The following is a 22,501-nucleotide window of genomic DNA, read 5'->3' on the forward strand; positions in this document are numbered from 1 at the left end:
ACATAGGACATGGCCTTAGACACACTGTCCAGTGAGTGCAGCAAGGTGGAGGTTCCCTGCTGTTTTGGGGTGGCGTTATGTGGGGCCTGTGTATGCCACTGGTGGTCATGGAAGGTGCGGTAATGGCTGTACTATACGTGAATGCCATCCTCTACCAATAATGCAACCATATCAGCAGAATATTGACGAGGCGTTCATCTTCATGGACGACAATTCACACCCCCATCATGCACATCTTGTGAACGACTTCCTTCAGGATAACAACATCGCTCGACTATAGTGGCCAGCATGTTCTCCAGACATCAACCCTGTCGACATGACCCACCAACCACATCGAATCGCTGTTAAGGAGTGGGACAATCTGGACCAACAGTGCCTTGATGAACTTGAGGATAATATGCCACGGCAACCAACTTTGAAGGTCTCGCTGTATGATGGTACAACATGCAATCTGTAGTTTTCATGAGCAATAAAAAGCGCAGAAATGACGTTTATGTTGATCTCTATTCCAATTTTCTGTACAGGTTCTGAAACTCTCGGAAAAGAGGTGATGCAAAACTTTTTTTTGGCGTGTGTTGTTGCAATAACTGTCATTATTGTGATTTGGACTGTTTTATAAGGAAAAATCTAATATATAACAAACTAAACTTTACACTCAAATCGAAGTCATTATATTCACTTGACAACTGCTTCTACTCCATATATTTTTTTAAATTTGTATAATGCACGATTGTGGGTGTGTTTCACTGATGTTCAATGTAAATCACTATGTTTAAGAAAGAATTAACGGTAGCAAACACTAATGCAAAAGACTATCATAAAAACTGTCACTATGTTATCATATTTTTCGGTGTCAACAGGCATTATGAGTTCAAACTAACTCATTCAACATTACCGTGTGAGAATGCATTTAAGATCAATTGAACAAGCAAAAAATTAGCCATCTTCTGTGAATAACTTGACAGAAAGCTGACCAGTAACATTGAAAACCACTGATATCCTGACAGGCAGCCCTCCCTTTCATTTTAAGGCAATTTCAAATTCGTGCCTTGAAACTGACAGGGGTTTGTGTGTCAAAATACTGGAAGTTTTGGCAAATTTATCCAGCCTTATTCTCGCAAGTAATACAACAGGCTGGGAAAAGCTTAACTTCTCCTTGGGCAATGTGTTGAGCATTGTAGTCTGAATACTTTACATGCTACATATTCCTAATCAATAAAATCTAGAAAATTCTCATGTACAGTGTATGCAATTGATATGTTGACAATAAATGTTTTTAAACCATGAGTCTTTAAAACCAAGAAAGATCATTACCTCATTACCTTACTTTGTTTCAAAGTCTACAATGTAATATCATCTGCTAACTGAGTCCATGTCTGAACCATCTGATTGTAAGTTTAGGATTATACATTCAAGGCTTTTGTATGTCTTCACCTCCCTATGAAAGTCTTTTTTTTTTTTAACTTTTCAGTGTGACAGACACAGTGTGCCCACGTTGAAAGGCAATGCTGTCTGTTGCTTCATGCACAAGGCTTTCAGTGTTTGTTACCTTGAATGTTTAATTTTTTTCCCTACATAGCTTGTAACTTGTGCACAAATTAATTCTGATGGATTATATTGACAGTAATATGTGGATAAATGCAAAACTGCGTGACCACATTCACATGCAAGAGAGTTGCATTTGTATATTCTGTCATTTGAGTTTTATAAATTAACAATCTGCAGGATTTTAGCACACGTCTGGCTTTGGAATATTTTTATTTTTCAGCCACAGCACAATATCCCCTTTCCTCGTGCTCATACTTGGTCATTTCTCTGTAACAGCTGAATGAGAACTGGCATGGTAATTACAATGACTGACTTCAAATCTGGGTATGGCAAGAATAGTTCAGTGAATCACTTTTTGAAAGTGACAGCATTCATTTCCAAATGGTAGTCACTACCGTTTTTCTTACACCTGTTGTTTATTTCATCTAAACAACAAGGAAGCAAACAGGGAATTACAATTGGAATGGAACTCAGTTAAACTTCAACACGGCCCAAACCCAGTTTATCTTGGAGTCACGTTAGATCGAACATTGTCTTACAAGAAACACGTAGAGAAAACTAGAGCGAAAGTCAACACACGGAACGGCATAATACGTAAATTTACCAACTCACACTGGGGAGCAAACCCTGAAATTCTACGTGCATCATCCCTGGCATTGTGCTTTGCTCCAGCTGAATATGCATGCCCCGTCTGGAGAAGATCGACACATGCTCAGAAGCTGGACGCAGCACTGAATGCCTCATGTCGATTAATCACGGGATGCCTGAAGCCTACAAACCGTGATCTCCTTTATATGTGTTCTGGAATAGCCCCCCCACAGATCAGACGGCAAACGTTGGCAATGGCCGAACGAAGCAGGCAGTGCGAAGATGGAAGACATCCCCTGTACGCACATCAGCCAGCGGAGGCAAGACTTAAATCTAGGAAAGACTTCATAAAAGTTGAACGTCCACTAACCGAAAGTCAGTCTACAACTAGAGAATCAATGTGGAAACAGAAATTGGATAAAGGCAGTCTGAAAAGTTGGAACATTAAAGAAAAACTTCCTGCTGGATCACAATTGGAATGGAGAGTCTGGAAGAGCCTAAATAGACTTAGATGTCAAATGGGAAGATCACAGGATAACCTGATCAAGTGGGGATACGCCGAAGAAGAGCCCTGCCAATGTGGAGGAAAACAAACCATGACACACCTGCTGACCTGTCCATCTTTGCTGGCCCCATGCACTTTCCAAGACCTGTGGCTGGCCAACGACGCGGCAGTGAAGTGTGCCGAACACTGGAGAGAGATATGAGCCTTGCTTTAGACAATAATGACGACTTACAATATGTGAAGATCATGAATGTATATATGAATGAATAACTATCATTTACTTGTATTTGTAATCTAGCATATATAGCGTATTAATTAATTACAGATGTAGCTCAGACACGATTAAATAAATAAAATTCTTACACCTAAATACAAGTTTACTCTCAGGAACCAAACCAGAAGAAGAGCCAGCGTGCAGAATAAGTATCCAACCGCCAGTACCATCACTCATTTTCCAGCAGGTATTCATGGAATGATCTGATTCACCCTGTTTCATCAAGGTAACACACTGAAGAGCTACCTCCTCCTGTTGCATCATGCATCTTCATAACAGACGCGCTTCGTGCTGCTTTTATGTCACTTCTTTCAATTAAAAACTCTCTAACGTGTTTAAAAACCAATGTATTTTAAAATTCTTTACGTAGATGGAGCACTACCTTTGAAGTCAATTTGCTGAGGCATAATTGTAAGAATTTTTTGTGATGTTGGGTATTCCCTTCTTATATACATTTCAAACACAGAGCACTTTAAAACATCATTCACAAAACCATTTATTTGTGTTACAGACTTCTTGCGATTTTGATGATTTTCAGGCAACATGAAAACAAATTTTCATGAGATTTCCACAGCTCTGACATTTTCCTTCACTATTCTCAGTGCAGCTCTCTTGCCGACATGTGCTTTTGCATTTTGTTTATGAGTCTTCAAAATAACAAAAATAGAAGTATCACTTCCAGATTCACATTTGAAGAAGTTATAAATGCGGGATATAAACCACCTCAACTGCTTGTGAAGCATCTATATCTACATGATTATTCAGTAATTCACAATTAAGTGCCTGGCAGAGCCTTCATAGAACCACGTTCAAGCTATTTCTCTACCGTTCCCCCCTCGAACAGCACGCATGAAACACGAACGCTTTTATCTTTCCTTCCAAGCTCTAATTTCTCTTATTTTATTATGATAAACATTCCTCCCTATGTAGGTGGGTGCGAACAAAGTAGTTTCACACTCAGAAGAGAAAGTTGTCGACTGAAATTTCATGAGAAAATCCTGCCACAACAAAAAACACTTTTTGTTTTGATTATTGCCACCGCAATTTGCATATCATATCCATGGCAGTCTGTCCCATTTCACAAAAATACAAAACAAGCTGCCTTCTTTGAACTTTTTGAATCAGTTCTATCTGCTGTGGATTCCGCACCTGACAGCAGTACTCCAGAAGAAGGCGGAAAAGCATAGTGTAAGTAGTCTCTTTAGCAGACCTACTATATTTTCTAAGTGTCCTACCAATTTATTGGTTTGCTTTCCACACAATGTTATCCATGAGATAGTCGAATTTTAAGTTATTTGTAATTGTAATCCCCAAGTATTTAGTTGAATTTACAGCCCTTAGAATCATGTGTGTTATCCTGTAAACTGAATTAAGCGGATTCCTTTCAGTACTCATGTGAATGCCTTCAGACTTTTCATTTTTTAGAATAAATTTCCACTTTTCTCACCGTACAGGTATCTTGTCTAAGTTGTTTTCTAATTTGTTTTAATCTTCATGACTTTATAAGACAGTAAGCCACAGCATCATCTGCAAACAGTCTAAGAGGGCTGCTCAGATTGTCTCCTAAATTGTTTATTAGATCAGGAACAGAGGAGTGCCTACAACACTTCCTCACAAGAAAACGATATCACTTCTGTCATTTCTGTTTTACTCAATGATTTTCTGTCGATTACTACATACAGTGATCTTTCTGGCAGAAAATCATGAAACCAGTCACACGACTAAGACGATACTCCACAGGCATACAATTCAATTAAAGTTGCTTGTGAGAAACTTCATGTTTATTGCCATCACGTGACATCTTCATTTGGAAAGCACACCACAACATTTGCAGATACACATTCACAGCTATACTGATACAAGAAAGGAAGATCGACATCTGAGTGAATAATTCGTTCGTTCTGTGAATAAACTGCATTGTTGCAAAATACAGCAACAGCACAGCATGTGGAAGAGCGATCCTCATAGTCTAGTTTGTAACTCGCAGCTAGCTGCTTGGAAAGAGAATGAATCTTATTGGCTATGAGCAGTTCGTGGTGGGTGATGAGCAGAACGGCTGAAAATAGGGCCTCCTTCCGACATGATGCAAACTATAGAAACATGAGACTTTGATTCACTCGTGTTTCGGATCAACCATCATTTTCCATGCAGTCTGAAATTTGTATCTTTTATTCTGCTCATGAAAATACAATATCTGACCACAACTTGTACAGATATATAAACTAATGAGCCTAAACTTCATGCCCACTGCCCACTGTGTGATTGAATGCCACGTGGCAGTGTTGCATGTAATGTTTTAAGGAAAGTATATAAGCAGAGCAGAGACAAATGGGGAATCATTCTTGTGGTGATATAGGATGCAAATGGCGAAATCCTTTGGTATAAGGATCTTTGACAGTGTGCAGATTTTTATGGCCCACCACTTGGAAATGAGCAACTTGGAAACAGTGAAGCTGGTTTGCATCCATGGAAAGCAGCTAAAAGGTAACGAAGCCACATGTAGGTGACTAGATGTTCCAAGTTCTAACATCACCATCTGATTAGCTCAGAATAATAATAATCATTTTTGAGATTAGCAAATATTTAAGCTCTAGATTTTTCAGCTGTTGCAATCTGAGCAGCAAGTCAGTGAGTATCACTGAGTGAGAATTTTGTTAGAAGCAATGGAGAAAATAGGCATTATTTTATAAAAGTACTTAACTTTTGTGACAGAATAATGAGGTTTTGGATGTTACGTGGAAGTTAATAACCATATATTATTCTGTGTACTGTTTCCAGTAACACGAGTCAAAAATAGAACTTCATATAGTCTTCATTTCACTTTCAAATCCAAGACAATTCATATTACATCTTCAATTTTCAACAAACATTGTGTGCTGGCAAATGTGATCTGGAACTTGCTACACCTATATCTAAGAATAACTGTAATTTGACACAGCTAACAGTTTAACTATACTGAACTGGGGGGCACAGCTGCTTGCAGCACTTATTACAATGTAACAACGCACTTCTATAGTCCCGTTGTTGAAACATGCATGTAATTAAACTATTAACTAAAAGTTTTGGGTTTACAGAAGTTTAGGACAGTATTTCGTTTTACAGAAAGGAGAAATATGTTTATGGGGGTGGAATTTTGTTTAAATCTGTTCTTCATATTTTTTAGAAAATTAAATTTATGTACTTCAGAATGAAAATAATATTTTTGAATTTAACATCAGTTGTAAATATGTACAACAAAATTTTAATAGTAGTTCCAGGACGTTAGACTATTTGCAGTTCTGGATCAACTGCTACACTAGTCCGTTACCTTGTAATGTCCATGCCTCATCACAAAATGTGTGGGTTGGGGTCTTGTCCATATTTTTTATGAGGGATAGGTGGCAATCTGTAGCTGAGTAAAAAGCTGTTGCAGACACAAGTGTTTTGCAGGACACCATTCAGTGCATATTCTTGAACGTAAGGCTTTGCAGTAGGTAGCTCCGGCATGTTCTTGTTGTATCCTGTCAACTCGTCAAATATGGGGTGCCTAGGAAACCTGCTTTCTCGGATCGCTAGACAACAATTCAGGCAAATCATATTATTTAAGTTTATTACAAAACTAAATGATTACAATACTTAACTTTGTGAAATACAAATGTGATGCGAACAAAGGGTGATAGACAAACTTATAACTCTCTTCTGTATAGACAATGCTACATAGTAGAAGCAAAATGACTAGTCTTGATGCTATTCTTGAACTCGCTGCTGTAGAACTCGTAGAACTGCCTAACCTTCAACTCTGCTGTGGCCAGTCGGGTGCAGCACTTATGTTCTCTTTGCGTAGAGGGCATTGCCATTGTGCTTTCATCCTAAAGAGAGGTCGGTCCACGTGCAGTTGGCTGACATCTTCTTCACAGCCCTCTCTGCTCTAACATTCCCAACTGGCATGCCGGTGCTTGACTTTATGCTGGAACAGTTCCCATGCTGATCCAACAGCATTGTCGTTAAGATTGCAATGAGCATGGGATCACCAAGATTTGATTGTGGATCAATGGAACTGAGTTGCCTAGACTGATCAATCACATTTCTTGTTGTACTAGGTCAGTAGTCGCGTCTGTAGATGCTGTCATCCCAGGAAATGGCTGCTTGAAACATGCACCACATCACGAATACAGGGTGGTGGCAGCAGTGTTATCCTGTGGGGGTTGTTCAGCTGAGCATCCATCAGACCTGTGTTAGTAATCAAAGGCCCTATGGCAGTTGTGTGCTACATGAACATTAGTGTGGATCACCTGCATTCCTTCGTGTTTGTACTTTTGCGATGGCAGAGGTATCTTCTAGGAGGATAACTGTCCTGTCATAAGGCTAAAAAATGCTAAAGTGGTTTGAGGAGCATGGTGGTGATTTCTTGTTGATGTTTTGGTCACCAAGTTCTCCTGATCTAAACCCAATGGAACATATCTGAGACATTACCAGGTGCCATCTCTGCATGAGCAAACCACCAGCCCATAAAGTAGCAGAATTTCATGACCTGTGCATAGACAACTGGTGCCACATACCTTGGGAAACCCACCAAGAACTTCTCAAATCTGTGCCATTCAGAACTGCTGCTTATTGTGTTCCAAAGGTGGACCACCTCACTATTAAGCAGGTGGGATTAATGTTCTGGACCATCAGTGTGCACTGACAGTGTTTTGGAACAATCAGCAATGACTAATGTATTTCAGGTGTTTTTCAAACAGATTTTCACCATGGATGACTTATACTTTGGCAGAAGTTACCATCTTCCCTGAAGTTTCACTGCTGCTCATAAAGAAATTTGAGGAATTGAAAGACAGAATGCAGACTGCACTTTCACAGCTAATTTACACTTGCAGTTTTCAGTTCACCACGATTTTCTTACAGGCAGGCAACGACTTCACAGTGGCTTCACAATGAAACTTCTGTATGAAAATTCTGGGGTAGAAACAATGAACAGTAATGATGAAAGGCAACCACTCACCTGTTACTGGTTGATGTGTGGTGAACACACACAAATAACAGTGCAGAGACATTCTCTCTTTCGGACTAACACTATTTTTCTAGTCCGAGCAAAGAAATTTCTCATGTCTACAGTAAATGTAAATGGTTTATAAAAGAATATAAGTATGAAAGTGTCAGGTTAAAACTAAACAATCAAAACTGAAAATGCTGAAATAAATTGTCTCATTATGTATTATTACTTTGGAGACCAGCTGCTTAGAACAATATCAACCCGAGGGAACTGGCCATTTATGCCATTATTTAAAGCATTATTGACACACATGTAATTGATGTATCTTCAAAAGTAATAAATACTAAAAAAGCTTCAGGACTTATATTTCACATTTACTTCAGTTCTTTCATAGATTATAAATTTTAAAATCATGATTACAGAAACTATAGTTATCCTCCCAAGAAAAAAGTGCAAGGTGAGTCATAGAGCAGTTTCATTCGCTTGAGCTTCCAAAATTTCTTGCTCACTCAACAAATGTGATGTATTTGTAGCAGAATTACATCAAACAGTGAAACCTAACAAATACACGCATGAAATTACGTCAATACAATCATATTGGCTCAACTGTTTGTGTCGGCAGCTATTCCAGTATATCACACACGTTAAATTCCTAATAAATTACAATGAACCTTGAAATTTTACAGATATTTGATGTTGCAAACGTAATTCATCAGAAGTCAGTGTTAAGGCCAAGCGTTTCAATTACTCCAAGTAGTCTGTAAAAGTAAAGCTTCCAAAATTTTTTAAAAGAAAGTCAAATGTTTTGTGTAATGATTTGTCTAAAAGTATGAAATAAAAAATATTAGGGAAACGTTTGGTGCACCTCATTTTCTATTCATGATTTCAAGCATCATTCAAAGGCACATAGAACATTTCTCTGATCTACTTATTTCTTTCACACAAATCATTTCATAAAATATTTGATTGATTTCTTCCATTTTTGAATTTCAAGTTTTATTCAGAAAGCATGATCTTACCGACTCCTCGTTTGCCGTTCTAACATACTTGATTTGAAGGAAGCCTTTCTGACATTTAAATATTGCACCAATTTATCTTTTTATGTGCAAAATGCTAGATCTTGGCAAGATGAAATTTTTGACACTTCATTTATAGCAGCTTTTCATGAACTATTTCAATTTTCGTTCATTACCCTGATTACTTTCAAGCAGTTACATATCTTCATGCCAAACTAGACCTAATCCTGGTCACTTTGATACCCCATTTACCTGTTTCTCTCCCTTTGTTTGCCTATGAAAATTTGGAAAAAACCTCATGGTGTAAGTTATAGGGAGTCTTGTTTTCGCTCTGCTCACGCGTTTACGAAAACATATCGAGTGTTAATCATATGATAAAATAGTCCTTTCTGCATGCTGTCATTTCCAAAAATCATTGTTCCAATACCTTGAACCTTTTATGAGATAAGACGATTTTTACGACCACCTGATTCCCGAAGCACAGGAAAGGTTTGAACGCGCCACAAGTGACCCGTCCACGGATATAACAACCAATATCTCAAGAATGAAAAGAGATATCATTCAGACCTCAACTTTAAATACAACTTAGATATATTGGTTACATTTCATACACAACAATGTATGGCTTTAAATGAACTACACGGAAAGTCCACAAAATGTGATTTTAACTCTGCAAATTCTTAAAAATTTCGTGCAGCCCAGTAACTATGATGAATAATGAAAATAAATTCTGACCTTTATCCTTTAAGGATATCAAGCTATAGATTGCGGAAGAATCATATTATTTCACCGAATAGTTTTCTTAAAATCGGATGTTAAGTAATTCATAGCTGCCGTCGCATCCGCTCCCCTGCTTTGCCAAGAAGATACGTGGCTGTCGCTCTGTGTCACGCATGCTGCAGCAACAAGATTCAAACATGTTTGAATTCAAATGTCGTGGCCTGAAGCTGTCATGCACTGTTGCTCGCTTCTGTCACTCATGTAGGACACGGCCTAAGGCATTCAGCCTGACCGGTTTGCCTCCAAACACGTCTCCAACGATTGTCTGGTTGAAGGTATATGCGACACTCATCGATGAAGAGAACGTGATGCCAATACTGAGTGGTCCTTTCGGCATGTTGTTGGGCCCATCTGTACCGCACTGCACGGTGTCGTGGTCGCAAAGATGGACCTCGCCATGGACATCGGGAGTGAAGCTGCACATCATGCAGCCTATTGCGCACAGTTTGAGTCTTAACATGACGTCCTGTGGCTGTAAGAAAAGTATTATTCAACATGGTGGCATTGCTGTCGGGGTTCCTCCAAGCCATAATCTGTAGGTAGCGGTCATCCATTGCAGTAGTAGCCCTTGGGTGGGCTGAGCGAGGCATGTCATTGACAGTTCCTGTCTCTCTGTACCTACTCCATGTCTAAACAACATTGCTTTGGTTCACTCCGAGACGCCTGGACACTTCCCTTGTTGAGAGCCCTTCCTGGCACAAAGTAACAGTGGGGACGCGATCAAACCGCGGTATTGACTGTCCAGGCATGGTTGAACTACAGACAACATGAGCAGTGTACCTCCTTCCTGGTGGAATGACTGGAACTGACCTGCTGTTGGACCCCCTACATCTAATAGGCACTGCTCATGCACGGTTGTTTACATCTTTGGGCAGGTTTAGTCACATCTCTGAACAGTCAAAGGGACTATGTCTGTGATACAATATCCACAGTCAACCTCTATCTTCAGGAGTTCTTGGAACCAGGTTGATGCAAAGCTCTTTTTTGATGTGTGTATTTTCGATGATCTTGTCATTAGATAATTGTAATTTTGAGAAAAATTGTTCCTGATGGCTCCACAAAGCTGGATCAGCTGTTCTCACTTCCCGACATCACACAGACAATTGCTGTGGAGCAGTGGATTTTACATAAAGACTCACAAGTAAGATTTCCCTCATGTAGACGAATGATCGAAATCGGTTTTAAAATGTATTATTCTCTCATAGATTTGAACATATAATACGATGTACCAAAGGAAAATGAACCCGATTGTCGTCCACAGCAACACAGTTATAAAAAATACAGACTTTGTTTGCCCACTCTCTGCCGCCACGCATGCGCAAACCTCGTCCGTTCCACTCCTCCCTATCGCTCTGCCTCTGTGTGCGGAAGCGCCATCCTATGTGAAGCAGGCTACAGTTAAGTTAATTGCCACAATGTTATGACTATAACATAGAAAGCCATTATCTCCATTAAATATGAACTAGATCAATTGAAGAGAACATCATCTACGCCTTTTCTATATGAAAAGTTTATCACACACAAAAATTTGAGACTAATGATGTAAAGCTGGTTGCCCCAACCTACAGATTATTCAAATACTACCTAAACAGTGTTGTTGCTTAACACTGAATTGGAGGAGATGGGGAAAAAATAAGATTTTCATTGCCAGAATCCTACTACAGCAACAGACATTATCTAAAGAAATTTTTATTTGTGAATGTACGTAAGAGACATTATGTTTGTTCCACTCATGCCTGGCATTACTCACAATATGCGCCACTGAACTGAAGAGTCAATTATTCCATAACTAATAATAATCTAATTTGGGTTTGCAAAGAAGACGGCTAGAGTTTTGGCAGTACTTGTGCTCCTACTGAGTGCATGAAACTATGAACCTTTCTCTGTGCAGAGATATTGCATTTTTGTTACTTCCTCTTGTAGTTTAATGAGAAGTAAACTTTTGAAATCTGCTGTTTCTTCTTGAATAATCCTGAAAATGCAAATATTCTTTCAAACCATGTGTTCATTATGTATTCATCTGTTTTCTTGAGTTCCATGTAGCAGTTCCCAGTGTACTTCAACTGATATCTATGAAACAGCAACAATTGATGCAGTTTTGAAAAGTCACGAATGTGTGGCTGAGAACTGCTTTCTCTTTCATGGTAACGTAATTCTCCTCACATTCTGCTTTATGGCATTTTTTTGTCGGTTAAAATACAGTGAAGAACAATGTACTTGTTCGTAAAAGCACTGACATTTATTCCAATTTCCTACTTTTCTTTACCTTTGGGCATCAACAACTATTTGCACAATGACACCAACAGCATATTTTGGTGCAAAGCACTAAACCTCTTGAAAGCACATACCAGTGTGAGATCCTGAAGGCGTGTGCGAACACCAGCCAGCATGTCTGCACGCTCACCTGCGACACTTGGACAGGGGTACAGAGATGCATGGAAACCAGCACACACCTTCTTTACTCGAGACTTCAGTTCCTCACCTTGGAAAAAGGCCACAAAAACTGTTTTATATACAGAGTTGCCCTGAAAATAAGAAGAATCACCAGTATGAACCACGTGGAATGTAAAGGACTGACTGGATTAAGTTAAAGGCATAAAAATTCTTGGTGTTCAGTTAATATTGGACAGTAAAGAACAGTTCTGGCTCATCACAGTATGTAGCTCTGCAAGCTGAATACTGCGATAGTAATGGAAATAACTGTGATTAAAAAGCATGTGAGAGGAGAAGGAATGGTTACATTATGTTACAAAAACACACATTAGCATAGTCACTAAAAAGTGAGCACAGAAAATGAATACAGAAATTATTGTCATTCACGTTCTTCAATTTCCATAGATTAAATTATGAAATGCTTGAAAAACATTTTGTCCTACAATGGGGATGGTATTATCTTAATGTGGAGGCAATTTAATATCATTAACTATAAAGTATAAGCGCTAACAACCACAAATTTGCAGATGAATGACAGGTAATGCAACAAAAAAACATTTAAAAATTAGAAAAAATGTGTACTCATTAGTGTACCATATTAAAGAGGAAAGGGGGCTCTCGCACCACACCTATAGATGTGATATCTCTGTATTATATCTGAAAACATAACGTTACACTGTCTGGCGCATTGGCCAAATGACACTCTACAAAGTGAGACAGCTGTAGAGATTGTGATAACTTGGCTGCATTCAAACCAGTATGGCTGTTGACAACATACTGGAGAAAAAACACCATAACACATTGCTAACTGCTCAATCCAAAATAATGTAAAATGCTCACACTACAACCTGTAACATGACTTTCATGGAATGAGAAACAGACAAGTCAGTATGTATCTTACATTGTGGCATTACCACCAAAATAATTCAAATTTTACCAACTGTGTGGTCTTCCTTGTATGACAAAATGTGGATCCTCAGGGAACTATAAATTTTCATGTACAGCACTACACTTAGATTTAAGCAATTAAAGACTAAACTTAAATTCATCATTGTGAGTAAAGATAAAGTAAAATAATATTTCATCATTTCTTCTATGGTAACAGTATCTTTTGTTGTACATAGCTAGTACACATCATGGTATGGGATACAATAAGCAGATCACTCACTGTATTTGGTTCATCTAGAGGTTGATCCAGCCCAACTTGACGCAAAAATACATTGCCACGTGATATCCTCCAGAGCATTCTTTCAAATGCTGGGACCCTTTCTCTTGGCACAACTCCAGCAACAAACCTGCAATTTAAAAATGTATCATCCAGATGCACACACACACACACACACATATATATATATATATATATATATATATATATATATATATATATATATATATATATATATATATATATATATTTTCTCTGGGCCAAACCCATATTTTATTCACAGATGGCATGAGAAATATCTTTCTATCATAAATAACTGAGGAATAATATTTTTTTTCATAAAGTCAGTCCAAAGCACACTAGGTTTTGAACTCCGTTTTAAATGGTGTGAGGAAGATTATTTGATCAGGAAATAGCTGACTTATCCATAGTGCGTAAGCTTAAGTTGACCGATTGACCGAGGAGTTTTCAGAGAGCAGAGGAAGCCAGCCTGGTCCCACACAGATCACCACAGTGGTGAGAGCCATGTGGGGGGAAGGGGGGGGAGAGGGGGGGAGAAGGGGCAGGCGGGCATCCTACAGTGCAGGCATCTTAACCTGTGCTTCATGCTTCCATGAAACTGGACGTCATTCACAGATTGATTATATGTTGTTCATTACTAAAACTAAAATTTTCTTGTCTATTGACATGCTTAGTAAACTAAAATTTTCTTGTCTGTTGACATGCTTAGTAAGTACTGCAACTGTAACTCACATTTATCACAACAAAAAGAAACTACAAAAGAGAGAAGAGGCAACACAGCAGGCAACAATGATGCCTCATATATCACTGCCAGCTTGCTAATATTGGCTGCAAGCAAAATCTAAGTGCTACTGTCTGAAGCCTTTCAATTTCTACTGTTTCAGGATTAAGGAGCTGATCAGCCAATTTGCAGTTAACACACTGAGCAATGGAAGTAGTTTTAAATTAATTAGAGAAAGCAGAAGAGGATTCAAAAGAAAATGGTGGCTTTGCTAGGCCTACACTGTCACAAGCATCTTTTCAGCAGATGATGTGAATGAACGGCTCGAAGCAATGGTGAATTTCAGTATGTGCTGTTTGCTGCTTCTGTTGGCGAAGTTAAATTCTGACTGCAACTGATTTTCAGTCTTCTTTACTCCAGAGCACAGTGTCAAGAAAAATTCCTGTGAACATTGATTCCATGAGTTCGACACTCAACCACAGTTTTTCTAACACACAAAGACACAAGAGATTTAAAAGCACAAAAAATTAATTTTCAGTGCAAATAATAACAAAGAAACATTGTGAAAGTGAACTAAAAGCTCATTCATTATTGGGTGCATGGAAGCCAGTGACATTGACTGAAATTAATCCATTGTTTCCCATGTGTGCATTTCGAGAAGGCCAAGAATAGTACATCACTGGAGCACTAATCTAGACGAGTTGCAATCTCAACCAATAAATAATAAGTAATTTGCAGTGTAATCAGGTACTTTCTGGCCTGTATCTTATTGAAAACCATACACAAAAAGAGGTTGGGGGGAGAGGGATTTCATCCGGTCTTCAATGTGCTTAGAGAAAGATGTATTCAGGCATATTGCCCAGCTGAAGAACTTACAACTGTTGAAGAAATATGCACAATTTTAGTTTGTGTGAGATTTTGAACCTGTATATAGAATAAACAACACAAATATGGCTTGAAGTTGTACACTGTTGCAGAAGCAAATAGTGCCTATGTGCTCAATTTTGAGGTGCTGCAAAGCAGGTGTTCAACAATACATCATCAGCAGTTGTCTTCAGGCTACTGTCTATTGGATAAAGACCATGTATTTGGACATATTTTATTCTTGTCCAGATCTGTTTCAGGAGTTGTCTCAAGCAGGAACTAATGCTGTTGAGCATCTCAAGAAGTTCGATGCCTGAAACTAAACTGAAGAAGGGAGAAATGACAGACATAAATGTAATGTATTGATAATGAAACGAAAGGACACCAAGGATGTGTACTCACTGTCCACTAGCCATAAACCAACATTTGGTAAACACACAAGAAAATAATGGTCCATTTATACTGAAGTCACTTTAGTATTATATTGCAATTGCAACAATGCCAGAACTAAACTTTGTAGACCAGTACAATGTATTTTGGCACAACAGTAAAATGGTGGAAGAAGATGTATATTCACTCGCTTTCACGGAAGTGTCAAATTGAGTCTTGTATAATTCAGTGCACTACAAGAAAACAGCATGCACTGGTTCATGACTACAGCTCTGCAGTCCGAGTTTGTTCACTCAGGACGATGCGCAGCAGGTTGCTGCTACAACTATACAAAGTGGAACAGTGGGCATATTAACACACAGTTATTTGCTGCAGCACTTGCCACCAACATGTAAGCAGTATGCTGCATGCGTGTGGTACATATCTACCTCCAGGAGCAAGAAACGTAATGGAAAAGCATCTTTCAAAAAGAGACAGTAGCTGAGCTGCACGAGTAATATGGTATCTCTTTGTGTATGGAACCTTGTTTCAAGACATACCATACAAAGAAGCAATACGGTTCTCTGCGAAAACTGATAAGGGTCATACAAAGATATAATATAAGTAATATTTCTTTACTATCACCACCACTGGATGTACAAATGGACACAGATGAGCTGGCATGAGTCTCCCAGCAGAGTAATGTGGAAAGCTAACACGGATGGGATGTGTGGAGCATCGTACCGGCAGAACTTGCTGCCACAATAGGCTGGATCAGTCAGTTCTTTTGCCAAGATGTTAATGAGGATCTGGCTTTCGCTTTGCAACTTGCTCTTGCTCTTGCTCCTGCATGCTAGTTGTTCAGTCACTGACGAGGTGCATTTTGTTTTTTTCTCTGTGCCAGTCTACATGCGGTGTTTGTATTCTCCATTCCTCTGTAGATACACCCACACATTGAGTTTTTCCTCTTGCAAGGTCTAGCTCACCAGTTTCCAATTGAGCAACAACTAGCAGCTCAAGTTGTGACACTTGTGACAACCATATGGTTTTGCAACAATGTGACACCTTCGGAGATACAAAAGTGGTGACCGAGAATGTTCTTGTGCTTGTAATATCTTTATTTTTTTCACTGTGTTAATTGATGGATACCATGGACATAGTATTTATGCAGTGCTGGCAGAAACACTTTTGCCTTCAGAAGCAACTGCAGCAGGAGCAGACCAAACAAGCAAGCACAATTGATCCACTCTCACGTTGCACTGGTGGCAGGACAGGCATCTACAGAGCAGCATTCTTCCTTGCTGCCTCTGATGCTGTTTGCTGGTTTCGACAAGTCTACAGAAAGGTGGGACAATTACCTGCGCTGGCTTTTGCCAAACTGCCAGGTAAGGTGCATCATTGAACCAGCTGATAAGGCTGTCTGATTATTGTCGAGCAGTGTAGGGTTGTACAAAATCATTCAAAATTTGAAGCCCTCTACTGAACCTGAGAAACTTAACATTGTGGAACTTTGTCAGTTGATCACAACAGTGTTTTTGGCATCAAACCTGGAATGTTCGTATTGATGTGTTTTAAGCTAGCATGGGCACCTCGACTTGTGGCATCTGGATTTTCCTTGGCATGTCACAAGAGGCCACGAGTTTTGTATGGCGGGTTTTAAGGCAGTTGCAAGCATGGTACTAGTGGTTGACTTTGAAAGTATATTGGTTCCGGAGTCTCCCAACACTGGTGAGCACATCAACATAACCCAAGAACAATGATGATTTCCAACTTGGAAATGCGGTGGGTTTTTCAGTTTGCAGATGGCTATGTGATTTGCAGCAGCATAAAACTTCTTCAGTTCTTTTGTGGTGTGTCCATGGCTAATCTGAAACGTTTCTAGGCAGTGGAGCCAGGTTCTGACCCTGCCACAAAAGTACTTCCTGCATGTACTGTTATGGCTGGGACTATCAACGTATAATGGATGTTATGGTGAGCTTCTGTTGGCTAAGTTACATTTTAATGGAGCTCAGTTGTACAAAAGGGTGTGAATAGACTACTTGTGTGAGTAAATCTTGATAGTGCTCATGCGAGATCGGCTGCACCATCATGTACATGTTAAAAAAAAAATTGGTACTGTGTTTGAGGTTTAGCAATACTTATGTGGAAGGTCACGCAGTGCAATCAAGCCAATGGTATATAGTGTTCCACATAAAACTGGTATGCCTCATGTACCGGTTAATCATCCCTCGCTGAGTTGCTTGTGAAGTGTCCCAGGATTCCCATGGCAACCACTTCCAGCATCACTTATCAACAGGTAACTAGATGTTTTTTTAACATTACTATTATTTATCACCTTTGTAAGTAGTTCATTGTTACTCGAATCTCAGGTGTGAGGTATACCTGTTTTATGTGGGACATGCTGCAAAAAGAAGAATCCTACAGTACCAGACAGTACTCATATCTTTGGTTGTATAAAAGCAACTTCATATAAATACATGCTCATAAAAATTTGTTATTTCACGTTTTACTACTCATATTCTACGTAACTGAAGTAATGTTGAAGCATTTTACTTAAAATCCTGTAAATTCCTTTTATTAATTTTTTACAGGATGTACCAGCAATTGTTACTGATGATTTTAGACCTCTTTGGTTTACGTTATATCTCTGTTCTTCTTCTTTGTACACGGTGGTGGTGGTGGTGGTGGTGGTGGTGGTGGTGGTGGTGGTGGGGAGAGCTTGCAGTTGTAAATGGACAGTCTTGGCAGGAAATAGTTGTCAATAAGGTTGGTGTGCTTTTGTAGAACTGCTGAAGGCAGATGTATTTTGTGTTACTATCTCAGAATGTGAAATATTGCTGAATGTAATTATTTCAAAGTTCAGAAACTTTATTTCATTCAATAATCTTTGAAAGCCATTGGATAGCTTTTTTGTAATCATTTTAAGATATTATGCCTTAACTGGTAATAATGATTTTTTTCTGTTTTGTTTCATTATACCTATCAAAATCTGGTGGGAAGGTCTGTTGAAATCTATGGCGAATGTAAATAATTCTTGATTTTTTTCTGTTTTGTTTCATTATACCTATCAAAATCTGGTGGGAAGGTCTGTTGAGATCTATGGCGAATGTAAATAATTCTTATATCAGTTTCTGAAAGAAGAGTTTCTGGACAAATCTTTAACTTCCTTCACTGGCTATTGGCTTGCTGTTCAATGTTGTAATTAAGTTGCCTACTGCAATTTAACTCTTGAACACTATGACACAGAGATCTTTTTAAGGGAAAGTATTTTTATGTTGTGTCTGATTTACTTGTTGATGATTTTAAACAATTCCGTAATTACATTACAAGCATTTAATTTAATAATCAAGTGTGCTCAGAAAACCAGTATGTGTGTTGCGTAAAACTACTGAAGTGAAATAAATTGCAAAATTTTATTTTGATGAATGTGGGCTTGGCACCTAACCACTCCTTGATCCCCACATCCTTACCATTTCAAAACCCATGTACTGATGGCACAGTTACAGGTTAACCAGCACCACAAGTGGCCCAGGCAGTTGTATGCAGTCTGGATCACCAACCTGTGAGGTCTCTCATGCAAGTGACAGTTCCAGTGCCTCAAGAAGTTGGCCAGGTGACCTTTCCTTCCGCTGAGCTGCCATGGGATGATGCCATTGACAATTTGAGTGTGATGACTTTGTGGCACACCTGTGTTTTCCCACTGTCAGTTCAATGGGTACAAGTAAGCCAATGATCTCCGTACTCTCACTATCCTTCCACACCTGTTTCTGCTCAATGGGCAAGTTGGCAGTCATGCCCCAATTGTCATTTTGTGTGTATTACACAGGATTGCCTTTATGTACATGCCATGTATGGGGTATGCTAGAAAATAGGCCATTTGGTATCTTCTGTGACCTTTGGAAAGCTGTAGGGTGGCCACTGAAGGCCCCACTGTTTTCCACTGACTCAGAGGCTGTCTCCAATGTTCCAAAAGCTTTTCCTCAGCGTGTTCTGCTTACACTGGTCATGAATTTGTGGCTGATAAAGCTATCCCCTGCATTGAAACAACAATTATGACAAGTAGTATCTTATAGTAAACAGTGTATTCCACTGCAGGGGAAATTCTCTATCTCTGCACACAATAAGCATGTGGAATGGCAAATTCTGTTGTCAATAGTAAATTCACTGTAGGTGCACATTATTTTAGGGCTGGATGCCTTTTCTGTGTTTGATTCCAGATCTTTGACAAAGTCTGCTTAGTAGCCCAATCAGTCCCCTTTCAATATCTAGACCTTCTACTACAGATGTATAACCTGCTGTTTGAAAATACATTGGATTAGGTAGAAAGAGGATCATGTCTCCTTTCAACCATCAGCAACATCTAAATTTCATCACCCCTGCCCAAACCCTTTCACCATCTGCCACAAGGCCAAGGCCAAGCTGCGTTTTGATAGGAATTCAGTGTCATTTTGTCTCGTCAAAGGGCCACACCTCTGGTGGTGATTTAAAAGCCAGACAGTGCCGTGCCCCTTGTGGCAATTTTGAAAGACATCCAACAGCAATGTGTTGCCACCTTTTATCCTATTCTACATCCAGAGGAATTAGTGGTGAAGTTGTCAGAGGGCCAGTATTTTTCATGCATTGACTTGAGTGACGTGTACCTGCAGTTGCCAATGTACGCCACTTCTCAGTGTTTCTTCGTGGTCAACACTACTCTGGGCTTTACCAGTTAAATCAGTTGCTCTTGGGAATTTTGTCTGTTCCAGGAATTTATCAAAGGTATTTGGAGCATTTGATTAAGGACATTCAATGTCGTGTTGTCCTAATCATCATCATTTCATCCCCATCGACGAGCAGGTCGCCGAAGTGGTGTCAAATCGAAAGACCTGCACCAGGTGAACGGTCTACCCGACGGGAGGCCCTAGCCACACGACATTTCATTTTTTTTCATCTGCCAGTGCTGAAGAACCTGCAAGGGCTCCTGTTCTTTTTGGGCAAGATTTCTTATTATGCTATGTTCATTCCACAGCCATGTGAATCTGCCAAAATGGTGTCAAGCTCATATGGTCTGCAGTTTCGCAACGGGCACACAGAAACAGGGTGCACTGCCTTGCCAGTTTTCCCATGGGCCAGTCCCAGAGCAACCTTAGGAAAGGGTGCATACTGACTTGGGCCCTATTTTGGAAAGCACATGGTGGTTGGTGGTGGATGCATTTTCCAATTTCCAGTACATGCCAAAACTGTTCTCCACAACAGCAACATCAACAATCCACATACTGTCAGTCATGTTTGCTATCGAAGGCTTCCCCTTGACACACTTATCACATCAACAACTCATATTGTCAGAGTTTGATGATATTTGCATTTGTAATGGTATCCAGCATTTAACCACCACCGTGTTTCACCCTTCTTCTAACTCAGGGTTGGAGCAATTCGTGAGGACCCACAAGACCAAATTTCTGAAGCCTGTGTCTGCTTCATTCCCTGATGATGCACCGTCTAACTTTCTAGCCACATACTGGGCGATGCCAGTTAATGAGTACAATCCGGCAAACCGTTTACATGGGTGACAATCATACGGCCTAGTGCATTTGTCACCCTCAAACTCGCACAAACTGATACGATGTAGCTTGCCGAGTTTCCCTCGCAGAACTGCTGTTTGGGATCCCATGTTTCAGCCACTGGGATGGGTGGGTGCCAGGTGTGGTGGTAGGTCACACAGGTCAGCACATTTTTCTGGTGGATATCAGCCAGGAGCAGCTGACCTGTCATTCAGATCAGCTGCATTTACAAGCCATTTGAACATAGAGCACTACCATCTCTGCATCCGATGGACGATTGTATTTGCCTCGTAGGAAGCTCCTGATTGTAGCAACAGTATACTCACCTGCTGCAGCTGCCACAGCATTCTCCATTGTCCTAATTTTGCCTGAGAAGTAGGGCACTGGAAGTAATGCTCCCACAACTCCCAGAGGAATTGGAACCTGTGACCACCTCACTCGCTTTATGGATGAGTCCTTGCACCCACTAGAGCTCTTGGACCTGCCGTCGTGCCAGCCTCCTCACTCTCCTGCCATTCTAGTGGAATCCAGTGGAGTCAGCAGTCGTTGCCTGCTTAAATAGTGACCCAATGCTGGAGTATCTTGTGCTCTCTCTGGTTTTGCAACAGAGGTCATGCAGAAACCAGGAAATTTTCACCCCTACATGGCATTTTGTGCAGGCAGGGATTTAGTATCCCTGTCACCAGACATATGTACGGACACAGATGAGTTGGCATGAATCTCACGGCAGAGTAATGTGGGAAACTACTATGAATGGCATGCAAAGAGCATTGTATGGCAGAAGCACTGACCGAGATGTTTACTTGCCAGTGACAATAGACCAGGCCAGTCAGTCCTTACCCTGACACAAACACGGACCTGGTTTTCACATCGCACACTGCTCTTGATCCTGTGTGCTAGTTGTTCTGCTCATTCACATGTCACATTTCATGCTTTTCTCCAATCTCTATGTTGTGCTCAGATTCTCTGCTTCTCCATGGAGTGATCTGCACATCAAATTTTTCCTCTTCCAGGGTTCAGTTCCCTGGTTTCTGGGCCCAGCAGTCATCGTCGCCTAAATCTGCGAAATTTGTGCCGACGGGACAATTTTGTAACATTGCCATGCCTGTGCAGATAGAAAAACTTCTAATTTAAAATATTTTCACTGTGATTTTTGAAATTTTCAAAAATATGGCTGCAGATTACATAAATATCATCAAAACTGATTAACCAACATAATTCTTCCAACATAATGCAAAAGTAATAGATGAAGACAGTGTTTAAATGATCGATCATTTGTCAAAAATGTTAAAAAAATGCCACTTTAGCAATCTGAATACTGACAAAATTGTCCAGTTTCCACAGTCAAGCACATAGATTAGGACTGGCATTGACAGTGTTGAGACAACTGATGTGAAGTGTATAGCAGTGTGTGGCAATGCACAAGTTCTGCAATGAAAGACACACAAACTGAACCAGGCAAAAGAGGGAGGGAGAAAAGGGGGGGAGGGAGAGGCAGATGGATGATGAAAAGAGAGAGAGAGAGAGAGAGAGAGAGAGAGAGAGAGATCAATATCCAACAACAATGACATCCTGGAGACAGATCAAAAGCTTGACTAGACAAGCTTGGAGAAGGAAACAGCTGCCATATCAGCATTTACCTTAATAGAATTAGGAAGGGAAATGATAAAAAATGAAACCTTGGTGGTGACTACACAGGAGACAG

General features: G+C 39.8%; 1 protein-coding gene across 4 annotated transcripts in view; it reads right to left on the reverse strand.

The window, feature by feature from the left end:
• Positions 1-22,501, reverse strand: part of LOC126262278 (V-type proton ATPase 116 kDa subunit a 1) — a 670,786-nt gene that overhangs the window by 79,003 nt on the left and 569,282 nt on the right. For all 4 annotated transcript variants that reach the window (XM_049958792.1, XM_049958795.1, XM_049958791.1 and 1 more), the window contains 2 exons: positions 13,285-13,411; positions 12,032-12,208 (listed from right to left, as the gene is read on the reverse strand). In XM_049958792.1, coding sequence (XP_049814749.1) covers positions 12,032-12,208; positions 13,285-13,411 — 304 coding nt within the window. The remainder of the gene's footprint in view (positions 1-12,031; positions 12,209-13,284; positions 13,412-22,501) is intronic.

Source organism: Schistocerca nitens, chromosome 6 (genome assembly GCF_023898315.1).
Source record: "Schistocerca nitens isolate TAMUIC-IGC-003100 chromosome 6, iqSchNite1.1, whole genome shotgun sequence".
Lineage (NCBI taxonomy): Eukaryota > Metazoa > Arthropoda > Insecta > Orthoptera > Acrididae > Schistocerca > Schistocerca nitens.